Source organism: Pleurotus ostreatus (genome assembly GCF_014466165.1).
Source record: "Pleurotus ostreatus strain PC9 chromosome Unknown scaffold_5, whole genome shotgun sequence".
Taxonomy (NCBI): domain Eukaryota; kingdom Fungi; phylum Basidiomycota; class Agaricomycetes; order Agaricales; family Pleurotaceae; genus Pleurotus; species Pleurotus ostreatus.
Genome location: NW_023503160.1, coordinates 3,202,910 through 3,219,507, shown reverse-complemented (window position 1 = coordinate 3,219,507; position 16,598 = coordinate 3,202,910). Strand labels below are relative to the sequence as shown.

The following is a 16,598-nucleotide window of genomic DNA, read 5'->3' as shown; positions in this document are numbered from 1 at the left end:
AAGCAAATGGTGTACAGCGCACGAAGCAATCGAACGGATTGTCCCAATCGAAACCAAAAAAGTGAAGGGAAACGAGGAGAGTGTATCAACGGGGCGTCGGAGGGAGAGATCCTGAGCCCGTTCCGGGTCTGCCTCGGACGACATCGCGGCCATCGTGGACATACGCAGGGGGCGGGACGTCGTCTACGGCGTATTCCGTATCGGGAACACCGAGCTGGCGCAAACCACGCGCTCGTTCAGCGTACATCTGTGCTTCGCGTTCCTTAGCAGACATCGGTAGAGGCAAGAGACTCTGTGTTGATGCCGAAGGGAGAAGAGGATAGCTGGAGGAAAGGGTGTTGAAGGAGGTTGCGGATGGTGCAGGCGAGGGCAAGGGTGTATCGTGGACATCAAAGCTCCCTGGACTACGGGGAGATCTCTGGTCGAGGAACTGCCATCCACCATCCGCACGTCGTATCGCGACACGCATGTTTTCACCCGGTCTGTGGGCTGATGCAGGGGCAAGGACGATTGGTGCATGTCGACTAGCTGAAAGATAGGAATACTCACCGAACTGCGGGGCTTCCCCTCCCGCTCCCAAGGCTCCAAACGGGGTGATACGGGCAGCGAAGTGGTTGCTAGAGAGAGAAGTCCCGTACGAGGGTCCCGGTCGGTGATCTGCTTTAGAGGGATCCGGCGAGTCGCTTTGTTTTCGACGAAAGCGAAGCGTCATGTAGATGATACCAGCTATCAGGATTGCAGCTACGATGCCCAGAACGACTCCGAGCACCACAACGCGCGAATCATTGGTAGAAGGCGATTCGGCAGTCGCAGCAGAGCTTGTTGCCGACAGTTGTGATGGCGAAGGGGGCATGCTTCCGTGCACTAGACACGTAGCACAAAAGCTCAAACGATTGTTCAAATTTTCCAATAAAACAAGGATTACGCACATGAGAAAGGACGGATTTAGGCGGTCAGACAGGGTGCGTAAGCCAGACTGATTTGAACGGGCTCTGAGCGGAAAGAGTGGACGCTCAGAGTGCAGTCCGTTGGATTTATCGTTAAGATGGCTACGGGTGTGGAAGGGAATGGACTGCAGATCAGTAAAAGGCCATCTTATTATATTCTACCGCAGACACTCACGCTAGCACAGGTCCCGTGCGAGGTTCGAATCGTGAGTCGAGGACAAGGAAATGATGAGATCAATCAGAAGAAGGCAGGTACTCCGGCCTCGCACGAAACTCAGCCGTATATGAGGATGAGCGGTAGGATTGGCAACACGAAGGGGCGGCGGTTCGGGCTCAAGCAAGCTGCCTGCGTCGCCAACAGCAGAGTCAGCGCCTCATCAAAATTGGCAGGGAAAATCCAAACGCACGTCCCACGTGCAGCAGACCCTGCAGGGTCGGGTACTGTGGTTCGAATGCCCGTGTCCAAAGGCTTCAATGGCTACGCTGATCCCTGATGATGTTATGGAGGACGACACAGTACCCGTAAGTGGCACCAGACTCGCAAACTTTGGTTTTTACTTAAATCATTTGAAATCTGAGTGTGCCATCACGTCGCCGAATAATGATGCCAGATCTGAAAGGACGTTCATTCGACTCTCAAGTGCGGCCGCTGAGCGGTAGGCATCAATTTCATTGAACTCGGATGAAGACAGGGCATACTTGGAGAAGAGGCTGTCAGGATGCAGTCGAGACTCCGTACATGATAGTCTACCAGGTGATCGCTCTTAACGGAAAAAAGTGAACCATTTCTATGATCTATCGTCGCTTCCACAATTGAGGGTCGTCCTTGCGGCGGTTAATGGTTGCGAATTTGCGCTCGTGCGCCGCTCGTGTCATTATGAGATCGAGTCAATTCGGTGTTGGCGAAGTCGTGCCACTCAATGTGCTCCTCCCTCCCTCGCCCAAGAGGCACCTTAGAATTCGAAAATCCAACGTCGGACCCGGGACGCATACACAACTCACAATGGTGGCAAATGGTACATCACTTGCGAGGCAAAGTTGCCCTGCTTCGAGACGCACTACATCATCGGGCGTTGTGCTCGAATTTAAAGGGTGCATAAAGGCAAACCGTACCGAGACGGAGAAGAGAGCACGGGTGTTCAGGCAGATCGCAGCGGGGACCCACCGACTCCCAGGTAAACTCGGTCAAACCACAGTCACAGTGCAATTCTGATATTTTCTCTCAAGCCCTGGGAGTAACGTAGGAGCACTCCTATTCTGGTCATTGCGATGTCAATGCAGGGAATGTCTTGTACGACGGGGAGAACAGTTGTTTATCAGGTCTTGACTATGCCAAATTGTTTGGCGATAACGCTCCCTCGCTCCGGAGTGTCCTGACAGTAAGCCCAGCGCTTTGATGGCTTCTCAAACTTATCTAAAGTTGTAGTTTACTTGGCGATTCATAGCCGTCGAAGTTGCCCATGGCTCGTATCAGTTGGAACCAACTGCGACCGACATGGATGTACTTTGCAATTCTCGACCCGATGGTCTATTTGATGACCACGATGAACTTCCTGTGCTGGGCATCTTGCATCAATTGCGACACAACCTCCTCCATGACTTGAAATCGATCTGTGGGTTATTATATGGACACTCTCCAACTATTACCCTGATGAGTTCCCATCTCATACCCCAGCTCCTGTCAAACAACTTAACACTTTCATAACTTTGTTCCCTGCCCCCTCCGCCAACGCGCAGGACCATTTAGATCGCCTTAGTGCATTATCCCAGCGGAACCCCAAGTTTCGTTCATCTATCGCGCCTCCCTTCGAGCGTGTAGTCGCACGGGCATATAGTCGCGTAGTGTAGTACAAGGTACAAGCAAGCTGACGCGAACCTTCCGATCGAATATGATTGTCCCGTCCTTCGGCCTGCATATGAAGCTACATTCACCTTGGTCAAACGCATGAAGTCGGAGCTTGCAGCCAAGGAAATCACAAAGGTTTCCTCGATCTGCTTTATCCACACAGATCAGATGAAACAGAGGGAATACTTTAATTTATACAGCAGGGTGGGCCGTTGCCGAAGAAATAGCCCGCCAGAGTTCGTCTTATCCGCGGTGAATTCGCACACTCGTTGTGCAGAGTCCATGATCAAACTCATAATTTACTTGTTACTCCTGGCCGTATCATGCATGCCGTATCTTGTAGGCTACCTCTGCGCGTAGTTTGTGGTCGAATCTAATGATTTTTACTCCGCGATCATGTGATCAGCTGGCTTGCTAGATACACCTCCGCTCGACGGTGATGTCTCCTTTGGACTTCCATCATGCCAGAGCACGCGCCGCGCAGATGCCGCCATTTGCGCTGCTCGACCTACACCACTAGCAAATTCGCCACGCAAAGGCACCTCGTCGTCCAAGATCACCCAGAGATCCCTGTGGTATCCCTCGAGTTCTTCCAGACCGTCACCCCCGCTGTGCCGGACATAATGCTGGATGCCGTCTTGGACAATCTGAAGGAGCATGGCTCCATCACGGGGAGTGGACGAATGCGTGGCTTTGGCAAAAATGACCCCAAGAAGAGTGGCCGTCCAGAGAACGATACCTTTGCCCACGTGCATGAACTCACTGAGGCGATTATTCGCGCCGGCGAGGGCTACACAGGCCAAGAATCATGTATGACAATAGAGCACAGTCCAAACTCGACTCCCGCGAAGTGAGAGGGGGAACTCGTCGCGTCCTGACGGCTTCGGGCGTTCCTCCATGGCCCAACACGACGACGAAGTTACAGACACAAAACTTCCTCAGCTTCCGTCATGGAGTGGCATCATACTTGCTAAAGAAGGCAAGAAAGCTGAAAAGGAGTCGGACGCTTTGGACGTAAGCACAACATCCCTCTAATCATCATAGTTTTGCATCCAAGCCTTGTGATAGAACTTTGAAAAGGTTATGTGGAGCGGGCATCACATTCTTCGAACTGACCCGCGCCGAAATTTCTGCTTTGGGATGTCCACGGGGAACGCGACCTGTCGTCTGTGGTTTTTCGCGCGTTCTCATATCATGGTCTCAGAACCATTCAATGTGATCACGGTGACCGCCTCCTTCTATCACCTCCAACGCTTTTACCTACTATGCATAGAACCACGCTCCTCTCGTTCGATTCGTTCTGAGCCTCTCGTTTGCCCACGTTTTGTCACCTTTGTCAGTGTCATGTCACCCCAGGCATGCAGATTTGTCCACCGTTGGCGAGAATGCGCGATCCATGTTTGCAAGCTCCCCACTTACTGCGACATCGAGCCATTCCACCATCGACGATAATATCCCATCTAAGCCAACATCTCGAGTTCCCCCCCTTTCCGCACAATCAAGTCAATCTACCATCCATGGGGAAGTAGCAACCGATCCGTCTCATCTCTGCCCCTCAGTTAACTACGACTTTGCTTGGGAAGCGCATGGCTACGACCCTACGATGCAAGAGATACGTCATGGGGTTTACCGAATTTGTGTCGGTGACACATGGTATATCACTGCGGGAATATTGTCCGATTCTAGGGCCGAGAGCATTTGTGGCCGCTGTACTCGAGTATGGAGGGTGTACGAGGACAAGAAGTATGAGGAGGGCGAAGAGAAGGCATACTACGTTCTCAAGGATGTTTGGGTAGATTCCAGCAACGATACGGAGGCCACTATATGGATGAGGTTGAAAGAGAAAGTCAACCCCGATGTCTTCGACCGACACTTTCTGACGCTTGTAGCTGCATTCGGACCAGGCGAGGGCGCAACGACATGCGGTTTCATGAGGCGAGGCAACTACCCGCATACCGAGAACGTGGACTTCATGGATAGCCAATTTATCGATATTTTAGACCTCGAACCTTCGCCGTTGATCCCGAATAAAGGAACGGAGCCTGTTTATGAAGACAGGTTCCACATTCAAGGGGCACCAGATACGGAACCACTCGCCAAACGCGCCAAAGAACGACCCCAGTATCTTCCTCGCACTCACGACCGATCTATCTGGAAAGAGGTTTGTGAGACATACCATGATCACGACGACATACAGGTGATGTTTACGATGCTTGAACATGCGGTGAAAGGTAGTTCTCCTTTCTTGCCGCCGCGTGCGATTCTGATGTTTGCTCTGAAGCACTGGATGCGATGTGGGAGGGTGCACACGCTATTCATCGTGACATTAGTACAGGAAATATCCTGTTCGACGGCACGAATGGTCGATTAGGGGATCTGGAATACGTCGTATTTTGTGACGACGAACCCTCTTCCTTGCATAACGTCAAGACTGTGAGCCTAACCACATTGTCGCTTATCAAAACTAATCGCATGGGACAGGGGACACTGCCATTCATGGCCGTCGAAGTTTCCCTTGGCGCATATCAGTTTGAACCACGCCCTCTTGCAGAAGACGTATTTCTGTCTCCAACCGGTGTTCTCCCTTCTCGTGGCACCAAGCCTGTGCATCCTTTTCGACACAATGTGCTCCATGACTTGGAGTCCATCTGGTGGCTGGTTATGTGGTCTATTTTCAGATATTATCCCGAGAATGTCCGCCTCGAGGTACAGGCTCTCAAGAACCAGCGCCGCACCTACGACGCCCTTTTTTCTCCGAACATCGCCGTTGGCGTGCAGCGCATGAATGTTTTGAACACTCGACTCCCGGCAATCATTTCCTCGCTATCTCCTCCCTTCTATGACATGGGCCAATTAGCACTTCGCTTGCGTAATCTGTTGATATTTTCTTATGGGATAGCAGAGGCGAGCCTACCGATCAAGTCCGACTGCCAGGCGTTCCGTCCCGCGTTCGACACAACGGCGGTACTGCTCAGACACATGAAGATGTCCCTGGAGAAGGATGGAATCGCGGGCGTTACCAGTGTCTTCGAACTACTCTATCCTCAGAAACGCAAGGCAGAAGAAACCGGAGACATCCAGGAGGAGGCACCACCGATGAAGAAATAAGCCAAAGTGGCGAATAAACTGATTTCGATCGCATCTTTTGGGATATTTGCCTTACTATTGAGCTCCGTTGGTTAATGTATCCAGGAGGTTTCTCCAAAAACATCGGGTTTCTACTCCCGAAACGGAGATGTTCAGTTAGTTCTTGTTGAGGAAGACACCGTAATTGCCAGGCAACTGGTGTATTCAACATTTGTAAGATATTGAGCCAATCATATTGATCGGATTATCTGTGGGGATAAGGTAGTACAATGGTGAGCCGAGATTCCGCCACGGTAGGCCTAGTTGAACTTGGTGGGAACGCCATCAAAATGCTGGCCGACATTAAACCATCAGAAGGATAGACTCGGAACGTCAACACTCTTATCTACAATGGCACCAATTTCGACTGTATGTCCCTTCCAACATGATCCCATAACCTCGCTAACACCCATTCCTAGAACTGGAGCAGATTGATTCGTTTCGTCGCCGCCGAAACGTCAAGGGTTCACATAGGAGAACCTTTCGACACGACACTTGATGGTAAGGACGAGCTCTCAGCTTGCTGAACACCAATCATATTGACACCCTGCATATCAGTCGGATTGGCGTTTCACGAGGGCAAAGTAATCAAGGCGTACGAGATAGTGGGCTCAGCGCTGGACCCCTCCTCGCAGGTCTCGGGGAACGTACTCACAGTGAAGCACTTGTTATCTCCGCTATCCAATGAGGAGATCAAGATAGTACGCTGCCTTGGATTAAATTACGCTGACCATGCTGTAAGCTTTCACGCGCACTCCGCGCACCCAGCATAGCTGACATACTGCACCTCTAGGAAGAAGCCAAGCTTGCCGCGCCCAAGTTCCCGATTTTATTCTACAAACCCCTCACCTCGCTTATAGGGCCCTCAGCCACCGTAACCATTCCCCGCGTTGCACAACCGGCGAAGGACCACCTCCCAGATTACGAAGTCGAGCTCGTCATCGTGATCGGCAAGCCAGCCAAGGATGTTTCCGAGAAGGACGCCTTGGAGTACGTACTAGGCTACACCGGAGCCAACGACGTATCGTTCCGGTATCACCAAATGGCTGTATCGCAATGGGGATTCTCAAAGTCGTTCGACAACACGAACCCTCTCGGCCCGTGCTTGGTGTCCGCGAAAGCCATTCCGGACCCGCAGACTATTCCCCTCAAGTGTGTGCTGAACGGCCAGACGGTACAAGACGGTACAACAGCGTGCGTCATTTACTTCCCAGATCGACTGGAGGCTTTTTTCAACCGATAAATCAACGATAATCCCATGGCAGTGACCAGATCTTTAATGTTCGGCAGACTATCGCGTTTCTCTCCCAAGGCACTACGCTAGAACCAGGCAGTATCATCCTCACGGGCACACCGAAGGCATGAAGTCTCCCCAAGTCACAATGCTCCTACTAACAACTGTCACAGGGTGTGGGCTTTGTTAAGAAACCCCCTCTCTACCTCAAGGGCGGTGATAATATGTCTGTGTGGGTCGGCAATGGAGTCGGAACACTTGTGAATGACGTGAAGGAGGAAGGTCCCCACGCAACGAAAGCCAAGCTCTGAGAGGAAGTCTGATGATCAAGAAATATGTATACGGTATATAAAGACTACGGAAATCTCAAGAAATGCGCTTGACTAGTATATCATATGCGCGAAATATGAGAAATATGAGATACAATGGCAGCCTACTCAGAGCGCCGCTTAGAGTCCGATGCTGAGGAGTTCACGGCTGGCTGCAGACAGCCGCTCCCACCTCTTCTTCAACTCTTCCCGCTTGCCAGCGACTTGTGGACTCTCCTGCGTGAGCTCTTGGCAGATTCGCATTCCATCAGGACCATTCAGCCCAAGTCCAGAATAGAGTGTCGGTAAGATATCTTGCTCCAGTCCGAGGATAAGCTCCTGGTCGATCGCTAGGGGGATGTTATCAACGAACCGCTTATACGCCACTAGAGCAACTGGGTGTTAAGAAGACCGTATCTCAGATAGACCAGATTTGTACCTTGGAAATACGCTCGTACTTCAGCCATAATTGTCATGGCAGGCTCCATCGTATCCGAAGGAAGCAGTTTCGGAATGTCCTCCGGCTTGACGCCCAAGATGCCTACTTCAGCGAGCCCAGACAAAATTTTGGCAATACCATTCGGCTGGACGGCGTCTGTCACGACGTGGCCGCTGCGGTTGTATACTGCGGCTTTGGGTGGGTTCGTGAGGTGGTCGTTGATCGAGGCCAGCAGCTCGGGGTTGCGCTGCGACTGTCGTACGGCTTTGTAGAAAGAGAGGAACTTGTCCTTGTACTCGGACAAGTAGTGTTCGTTGAGCGTGAATGGGCGGGCCTCGAGGCTGATGAGCCACTTGATGCGTTCCTCCGCTCTGTGACACGCCGCCTGTATGTGGTTCTGCAAAATGACCCTGCGGAACGGGAGGTAAGAAGACTTGCTTAAGCTCAGAAGGGCGTTGCTGAAATGAGGGCGTACCCGACGCGTTGTTCAAGATTGCCTTGGCCGAAACTCGCGAAGTGCTTGTGGATGAGTTCCTTCATGTATTTGAAGAGGACATTGTACATCTGATTGCATAAGATTTGCGCAGGAGAGTGCCACTTCTCGGTGATCGACGAGACATACTTCGCCCGTACAACGAAGGGATAGTTATCAGGAAGTTCTCGTGCACGGGCTCTACAAGCGAAAGTCAGCAAAGTAGTGTCGCCGTAGATGAATAACGTACTTCTGAGCACGCGCCATCACTTCGTCGATGAAAATGTGCTCTACTAGGCACCCCGTTAGCACACGGTACTTAATTGATCGTAAATGAGTACCCAGTGAATCTTCGTCGGTAGCGTCGGCGTCCGTTCCTTCTTCTTGATCGAGAAATTTAGGACGAGTCATCGTGAAGTCCTGCGTCACACGTTTTTCCAACGGGACGAACTGGGGCGCAGTAGAACGAATTGCCATTCGGAACTGCATTTGATGAGGCCTGATAGATTACAGTAGCCCGTCCTCGTTCGGCACTCCGTCGACATGGAAGGAGACGTCAGTGGCGAACGTGTGCAAGAGCGCCATCACTTCGCTGAAAGCGTCGGCGGATGGCTCTTTCGGCATCGCTGCAAGGGCTTCTTCAGTCTTGCGGAGAGCCTTCTGAAGTTCCTCTTGAATGACAGGCAATCTAGTCACTCATTAAAATAGCAGACGGCAGCCAGGATTCAGACATACCGTCTGGAGATCAAATCCGAGAGGATGGAGCTTGCCCGCTCAACCAAGTTGCCAGTGCGAAGGTACTTCTGGTACATCGATTCGAGGTTACACCAAGGCGCCGTCATGGAGAAAAACTCGTTCTCGCGTTGGCGAGCATTGGCCCAAGTCACGCCTTGCTTGAGATCGTTGGAACTGGGTTGCTTGACGCAGAACCAGTTGTTTTCTAGCGGCTCGATCTCATTCTGAATAAATCTAAGCCATCGACCCTCTTCGCCGGTGGGAATACGATCGGGTTTTGTCAGGACACCTAAGTGATTGCAATCAAGAAATCATGGTCACCATCCTCTGAAGATACTACGTACCAATGGTACGCTTTCCGTGAGGATCGTGCTTTTTGGCGAGTTGATGGGCTCCTTGGTTCTCAAAATCGGCTAGATTTTGGTTCGTTAACGTCAGGCCACGAATACAAGAAACACCCTCACTCTCGCAGGCCACGGTTAGCAAGATAACGCAGCTCGGCTTGGAGATGTATGATGTAACCAAGCTTTCGACAAGCTGGATGTCGTTATTGTTGCCGCCAGCCCCCACGCTTGCGATGAGACCTAGTGGGTGTTAAGCGCGAATCAGGAAGTGGGCAAGTATAGAAGATGAACCTGGGAGATCGCAGAATGAAAGGTCGGCCACGCCAGGCCCGCTTATCTGCAATGTCACACAATTCGTCGAGAACGTTAATTCGGATTTCGGAAGGTCCTCATCATCACCGTCGAGGAATATTTGGTACGATGTTCCTGGGTTGAGAATGGCCCTCTGGGCTCGGCGTATGCGTTCTTCAACATTGCTTTTGTCGGTGATGGCGGGGCCAAACACGATGGTACGAGGTTGACCAAGGGTCTGGCCGTTGACGTCCGTGGTGAATCTCAATGTTACTATACATGTCCAGTCACTCGAAGAACTGCTCAACTTGCACTCGGTGGGGCATCTACACGTACAAGAAATGAGCGGCATGAATATAGTACGCAGGCATAACAAACATACCGAGTACAGGTCCCTGCGGCTCGAGGCAACGTGATGCCCGAGATGGATTCGATTAGAGACGATTTCCCGGCACTTTGAGAGCCAATCACGGCAATCTGAGGGATATCGACGTCGGCCTGCACACTACAAACCGGAAAGGGTCGGTTACCAACGGCCATATTCTGATTCAAGTATCTCACTCACCCGGTGTTGTACAGCTTGTTCAATAAGTCCAAGAGCCTACGTCGGCTTTGGTTGAGGTGGACGTTTGCCAGCCCAACACCGTCGTCGATAGGAGAAGGGAGAGTGGGGTTTGCAACAGGAAAAGCCGAGGCGGGAGATCCATTGTTCGTTGTTGAAGCTTTGGGCTTGATCATGGTGAAGCGTCGGTCTAGGAGCTCTAACGTATATATATATGAAGAAATCTCACTGATTCGCTCTCTGTGGACCCACTATCGATGAACAGCAAGAAAGAACACCACGAAGGTGATATCCGAAGAAGAACGCTTAAAAGGAGCCTCGCGCCGCAGCAACTGCGTACAAGGGCACCAAAGCTGTAGTCGACGTATTGTCGGGTTGATGGCTACAGTGGAAGGCAAATAATATCGAAGGAACACAATGCTGTCATTTGCATAATTTGTGAGGCTGAGGCTGAGAATTAAGTATATAAACAAATGCGAAGTCAACCGACTACGCAGCGAATACTCATGAGATTAAGCTGCGGAAAGTTAACTGAACAGCGTGGGGTCGTGAGGCTGCCTCGTGCAGCCTGCGTGAATGGACTTCGGTGAGAGAAGTTCGTTCAAAAAAGGAGAACCTTTGGTGAGATTAAGATTTTGGAACTCACGTAAGATATACAGTACAACAAGCCAATGGCGAACGTTACGACAAATCCATGGCAACTTCGCCTTCAGGGGGGAAGCAGAGATCGTTTTCTTCCATTGCGGCTTCGTCGTCGTCCTCATTCCAATCGCTTGTCGTTTCCCAATCGTTCTCGAACTCCACGTCGATGGGGAGTGGCCCATTTTTATCAGAACTGGTTGCTTCCGGCTCGTCCAGAGGTAGAAATGATGCTAGGGCCAAGGGGGTGAAAGAGATCGGTTGTACCCATCGTCGTTCCCTCAGTCGCTTGTGTCGTTCGCGATCCTCCTCAATCCGTTTGAATATCTCTCCGCGGGGGAGGTGAGTAGTAGTTGATCGACTCGAGGTAGATGTCGACGCTTCGGCAACAACAGGAGATGACTCGAATCTACGGGTATCCAGTTGATCCATGATATTGTCGATGACTTGAGGATCTATGACACGTTTGGACCGCCAGCTTTCAAGCACCTGAGAATTTTGGGCCGCCGATTCAAGAGAGATATTCGGACACTAGAAGAAACGTACCTGTTTAGTACTCGACAAATTTGGTAGACCCTGCCTTCCTTCCGGCACGACATATTCCACTATTTTACTGAGGTCTCGTTGAACGAAATCAACGTAGCGATTGCTACTTGAAGATTTGTGCTGCTGGTCGTATCCTATCGTGCTCGCATGCGATTTGACCAACAAACAAGTCTCGCACAGAGAATCAAGAAAGTACAAGATATTTATTCTTGAATTTATTGATCCCTGAAACGAACTGAGTGACATTCGGCAGATGGCGAAAGGAATGGACATACCTTCTGACATTCCTCTACTACACAGTCCCAAAGATCCTCCCCGCAGGGCGGGAAGAATTTGATTGCGAAACTTACAACCTTTTGTATGGATTGCTGCGAACTGAAACCTGTCAACTGGATTCCTCTAGAAGCATATTTGCTGCGACTAACGCGTTAAGCCTGCGCAGAAGACCAAGGAATTGCATTCTCACTTCAAAAGGATCCATTGCCGACTGACTGATAGGCGTAACGAGTAGGGACAATGAGAAGAAGTGCCAAGCGTGGGTAGTGGTTCTTGCCATCACGTGATTGAAGATTCCAACTGAAGCGCGACGTGACTCGGTGGTGATCTTTCTTCTCGACTTCCATCATGCCAGAACAGAACAAACATACGCCGCGCAAATGGTATCATTCGCTCTGCTCGACGTACACAACTAGCAAATTCACCACGCAAAGAGAACTCGTCGTCAAAGATCACCCTGAGATCCCCGTTGTATCCCTCGAGTTCTTCCAAACCGTCACCCCCGCTGTGCCGGACGCACTATTGCACGCTGTCTTGGAAACGCTAAAGGAGCGTGGCTCTATAACGAATAACTGGCGAATGTGGGGGTTTGCCAAGAAGGACCCCAAGCAGAGTCGCCGTCCTGAGAACGACACCTTCACTCACGTGCATGAATTCACTGAGGCCATTATACGCGCCGGCGAGGGCCACACAGGCCAAGAATCATGTATGACGATAGGGCACAGTCCAAACTCGACTCCCTCGAGTGAGAGGGGGGACAACCCATCGCGTCCTGATGGCTTCGGGTGTTCCACCATTGCACAGCACGACAACGAAGTTACCCAACTTCCACAGCGCCCCCCGTCATGGAGTGGTATAATACTCGCTAAAGAGGACAAGAAAGCTGAGAAGGAGTCAGACGCTTTAGACGTAAGTGCACCGCTCTCACTAATCTAGTTCTGAAGCCAAGTCGTGTGGCAGAACTTTGCAAAGGTTATGTGGAGCGGGCACCACATTCTTCGAAATGACCCACGTTGAAATTTCTGCTTTGGGATTACCACAGAGAACGCGACCTGTCGTCTGTGGTTTTTCGCGCGTTCTCACATCATGGTCTCAGAACCATTCAATGTGATCACGGTGAGCGCCTCCTTCTATGACTCCAACGCGTTTACCTACTATGCATAGAATCACGCTCCTCTCGTTCGATTCGTTCTGAGTCTCTCGTTTGCCCACGTTCTGTCAACTGCGTCAAGGTCGCCTCTCGCGGTGCAATCAAGTCTATCCACTGTTGGCGAGAACCCATCAACGCGGTCGATATCTGCAAGTCCCCCCCCTTACTGCTACATTGGGCCATTCCACCATCGATGGTGATACCCAATCCGAGCCAATATCTGGAGCCTCTCCCCTCTCCGCACAATCGAGTCAATCAACTATTCACGGGGATATATCAGCCAATGCCTCTCGTCTCTACGTGTCAGTCGACTACGACTTTGCTTTGGAAGCGCATGACTACGACCCTACGATGCAACGGCTACGTCATGGCGTTTACCGAATTCGCGTCGGTGACAAATGGTACATCACTGCGGGGACATTGTCCGATTCCAGGGCCGAGCGCATTTGTGGCCGCTGTACTCGAGTGTGGAGGGTGTACGAAGATAAGAAGTACGAGGAGGGCGAAGAGAAGGTATATTACGTCCTAAAGGACGTCTGGGTAGATTCCAGTAACAACACAGAGGCCACTATTTGGAGAAGACTGAAAGAGAAAGTCAAACCCGAGGTTTTCGACCCACATTTTCTGACGCTTGTAGCTGCATTCGAACCGGGCGAGGGCGCAACGACATGTGGTTTCCTGAGACGAGGAAGCTACTCCCATACAGAAAACGTGGACTTCATGGATAGCCAATTTACCGGCATCTTAGACCTCGAGCCTTCACCGACGATACCGGAGGAAGTAGCAGGCTCATTTAGCGAAGACCAATTCCACATGAAAGGAGCACCGGATATGGAACCACGCGCCAAACGTGCTAAAAAACGGCCCCGATATCATCCTCGCACACACGACCGATCTATTTGGAAAGAGGTTTGTGAGACATATCATGATCAAGACGATATGCAGGTAATGTTTACGATGCTCGAACACGCAGTAAAAGGTAGTCCTCTTTCCCACCGCCCAGTGCATTTCTGATGTCTGCTCCGAAGCCCTCAAAGCGATGTGGGAGGATGCACACGCTATCCATCGTGATATTAGTACGGGAAATATCCTGTATGACAGCGAGAACGGTCGATTAGGGGATCTGGAATACGTCGTATTTTATGACGACGAACTCTCTTCCTCGTATAACGTCAAGACCGTGAGCTTGATCATATTGTCCCTTACCGAAACTAATCGCATGGAACAGGGAACATTGCAATTTATGGCCGTCGAAGTTTCCGACGGTGCATATCTATTTCGACCAAGAGCTGCCGCAGAAGACGTATTTCTGTCTCCAACCGGTGTTCTCCCTTCTCGTGGCACCAAGCCTGTGCATCCTTTTCGACACAATGTGCTGCACGACCTGGAGTCCATATGGTGGCTGGCTATGTGGTCGATCTTTAGGTATTATCCTGATAACCTTGGTGTTGACACAGAAGCTCTTAAGAAGCAACGTCATACCTACGAAGCCCTTTTCTCTCCTACCTTCATCCTTGACAAGGAGCGCAATAACGCGTTAGTCAACGAAGAGCCGAGATTTCTTCTATCAATAGTACCTCCCTTCCATAACATGGGCGAACTGGCACTTCATCTGCGGGACTTGCTTGCAGTCTCTTATACGATAGCGGAGGCAACACTCTCGATCAAGTCTGACTGTCAGGTTTTCCACTCTGCATTTGAAACAACAGCAGTACTGCTCAAAGCCATGAAGACGTCCCTCGAGGAAGCTGGCATCACAAATGTTACTCGTGTCTACGAGCTACTCTATCCTCGGAAGCGCAAAGCAGAAACAGAGGAAATACAAGAGGCACCGCCGATGAAGAAATAGTTCTCTCGGATCATAACCAATTTCACGGCGCATCTTGTTTTTCCAGTTCACTACAAAGTCTATACTGTAGTAGTAAATGTACGCGTAGACTAGTATAGTAGTCTAGTAAAAATGCGAGGGTCCACCTCCGGCAGGACAAGTCCGTGCGACACCCGCGTGAGTAAAGTATGATAAAGATGAGTCCGAGAGTGAAAACGAACAACTGAGAAACTTCGGATGCTTCGGACGGCTTCGGATGGCTTCGGACGCGCTCGGACACGGACAGACAACTTGGCTTCGGATAGTACGACGAGGACGGCAGGAGAATGACAAGGACGGCAGGAGAAAGCAACTTCGGATCGGACTCGGGCTCGGACTCGGACAGCGGCAGACTCTGACAACGGATGAGAAGAAAGGTTCGGACGGCTTAGAATCTGACTCGATGTGGGGGGGAAACAAATCTGATTCTTCTAACTACGAGTACAGGAGGCTTTTGTAGCTAAGAGAAATGTCAGATGAAGGAAAAGTCCGAGACGAAAAGGCACCAGGAACGAATAATGGTGCTAGTATAGTCCAAGTATTAGAGTCCGAGAACAAAAGTATGACTCGTTACACTTCAAGTATTCAACTAGGCTTTCCGCCTCCATAACGAGCCGTGTATGGGCAGGGTACAACTAATTAGTGTCCTGATCGACCATGCCCATCGACCATTGTATTGGGACGTTTATGACTTGGGCGTCGTATTAGAAGTGATACCGTTGGACGCCCTTGAGAGCCTTGGTTTCTTTGGGCTCCGTGTTCCGTCGGGGAAGGCCGCAGCGCCTGCGTTATCTGCAAATAAAGTGGACTTGCGCTTGGCACTACTGTGAGGGGTGTTTGACGGCCCTGAAGCGCGTGGGGGTTCGATGATATCTACAAGGACGTCGGCGGCAAGTGGAAGCATGGACGATTCGATGGCTGATGTCCTGATCAACGCCAAAGGGAATTCGGGGGCGATTGACGTCAACTCGCCCGATGAATCCATCTGCGGAGGTGACGGTGTCGAGGGGAGCGCATCCACATCAATGATAGTTACTCCCATGTTTGGTGTTTTCGGTGCGACTACTTCTGACGGTGAACTACGAAGTATTCGGATAATGTCTGCTTTGGCTCGGAAGATGTTAGGCCGCTCGGATTGCTGCACTAGCCGAATCCGGTCCGCAAGCTCGATCATACTCGAGCACTTCATGTTTTCGATACGATCCATGGATGGCCAGCTAGCGGGGATGACTAAATCGACAAAGAATGAGGTGGGAGAACGGTAGATGTCGGCCCACGGGATCGTGGAGCGCTGGTTTGGGATAGAGCACATTGAATCTGCAATAGTAAGGCTGATATTAGTGGTTTAGTAGGATACAATAAATGGAGATTTACCCCAGTACGCCGTCAGAAATAGCTTCAGCTTCGTGCGGGATTCCGAGAACAATTCATCATCCTCAAACTCAGGCAGTAAGTAGTAGCCCAATTCATTGCGAGCAAATACGCCCGTATGGATCGTTGCATTGTTCCATAGACGGGACTAAAGCTGTTGTGACATCAAGCAAAAGCAGAGGGGATTTGAGCAACCTTACTCACGTGAGACATGGTCGTTCGTAAATTGTTTGAAGATAGGCATCAGTGTATTCTTGAACTCGGGAGTCTCAGTAAAGCCGTCGCATTCACCGAATCCCACCCTTTGATTTAATAAAGTGTCTCACGGCGACGGTGAAAGGTGACCACTTACCCACCACACCTGCGTTGACCAGTCATCAGTAAATGCGCGTCTTCATGAAAACACGTGGTACCTATTGTCAAGATTATGCCGTCGGCTTTCATA

The 16,598-nt window shown here is 50.8% G+C and overlaps 7 protein-coding genes across 7 annotated transcripts; 3 read left to right on the top strand and 4 right to left on the bottom strand.

Annotated features, from left to right (window-relative positions):
- Positions 1–85: 85 nt before the first annotated feature.
- On the bottom strand, positions 86–931 carry PC9H_008185 (uncharacterized protein; the record flags this gene model as incomplete). The annotated part of the gene is made up of 1 exon (XM_036777700.1): positions 86–931. The coding sequence occupies one exon, from the start codon at positions 929–931 to the stop codon at positions 86–88; it is 846 nt and encodes a 281-aa protein (XP_036631320.1).
- A 2,323-nt stretch (positions 932–3,254) lies between these two features.
- PC9H_008184 (uncharacterized protein) lies at positions 3,255–5,901 on the top strand (the record flags this gene model as incomplete). The annotated part of the gene is given in 6 exon segments (XM_036777699.1): positions 3,255–3,603; positions 3,623–3,807; positions 3,862–4,017; positions 4,067–5,024; positions 5,075–5,226; positions 5,275–5,901. The coding sequence occupies 6 exon segments, from the start codon at positions 3,255–3,257 to the stop codon at positions 5,899–5,901; spliced, it is 2,427 nt and encodes an 808-aa protein (XP_036631319.1).
- Positions 5,902–6,270: 369 nt separating this feature from the next.
- PC9H_008183 (uncharacterized protein) lies at positions 6,271–7,464 on the top strand (the record flags this gene model as incomplete). Its single annotated transcript, XM_036777698.1, has 6 exons — positions 6,271–6,288; positions 6,339–6,420; positions 6,478–6,656; positions 6,713–7,113; positions 7,185–7,278; positions 7,327–7,464. 6 exons carry the CDS (start codon positions 6,271–6,273, stop codon positions 7,462–7,464), a joined length of 912 nt encoding a protein of 303 aa, XP_036631318.1.
- Positions 7,465–7,602: 138 nt separating this feature from the next.
- On the bottom strand, positions 7,603–10,480 carry PC9H_008182 (uncharacterized protein; the record flags this gene model as incomplete). Its single annotated transcript, XM_036777697.1, has 12 exons — positions 7,603–7,847; positions 7,901–8,310; positions 8,376–8,573; positions 8,623–8,665; positions 8,714–8,855; positions 8,907–9,060; positions 9,108–9,396; positions 9,452–9,520; positions 9,572–9,691; positions 9,743–10,068; positions 10,125–10,247; positions 10,308–10,480. 12 exons carry the CDS (start codon positions 10,478–10,480, stop codon positions 7,603–7,605), a joined length of 2,292 nt encoding a protein of 763 aa, XP_036631317.1.
- A 505-nt stretch (positions 10,481–10,985) lies between these two features.
- On the bottom strand, positions 10,986–12,045 carry PC9H_008181 (uncharacterized protein; the record flags this gene model as incomplete). The annotated part of the gene is made up of 4 exons (XM_036777696.1): positions 10,986–11,432; positions 11,490–11,714; positions 11,765–11,864; positions 11,915–12,045. 4 exons carry the CDS (start codon positions 12,043–12,045, stop codon positions 10,986–10,988), a joined length of 903 nt encoding a protein of 300 aa, XP_036631316.1.
- Positions 12,046–12,113: 68 nt separating this feature from the next.
- PC9H_008180 (uncharacterized protein) lies at positions 12,114–14,764 on the top strand (the record flags this gene model as incomplete). Its single annotated transcript, XM_036777695.1, has 4 exons — positions 12,114–12,674; positions 13,129–13,894; positions 13,944–14,095; positions 14,144–14,764. 4 exons carry the CDS (start codon positions 12,114–12,116, stop codon positions 14,762–14,764), a joined length of 2,100 nt encoding a protein of 699 aa, XP_036631315.1.
- A 703-nt stretch (positions 14,765–15,467) lies between these two features.
- Positions 15,468–16,366, bottom strand: PC9H_008179 (uncharacterized protein; the record flags this gene model as incomplete). Its single annotated transcript, XM_036777694.1, has 3 exons — positions 15,468–16,099; positions 16,157–16,301; positions 16,358–16,366. 3 exons carry the CDS (start codon positions 16,364–16,366, stop codon positions 15,468–15,470), a joined length of 786 nt encoding a protein of 261 aa, XP_036631314.1.
- Between the last annotated feature and the right edge of the window lie 232 nt (positions 16,367–16,598).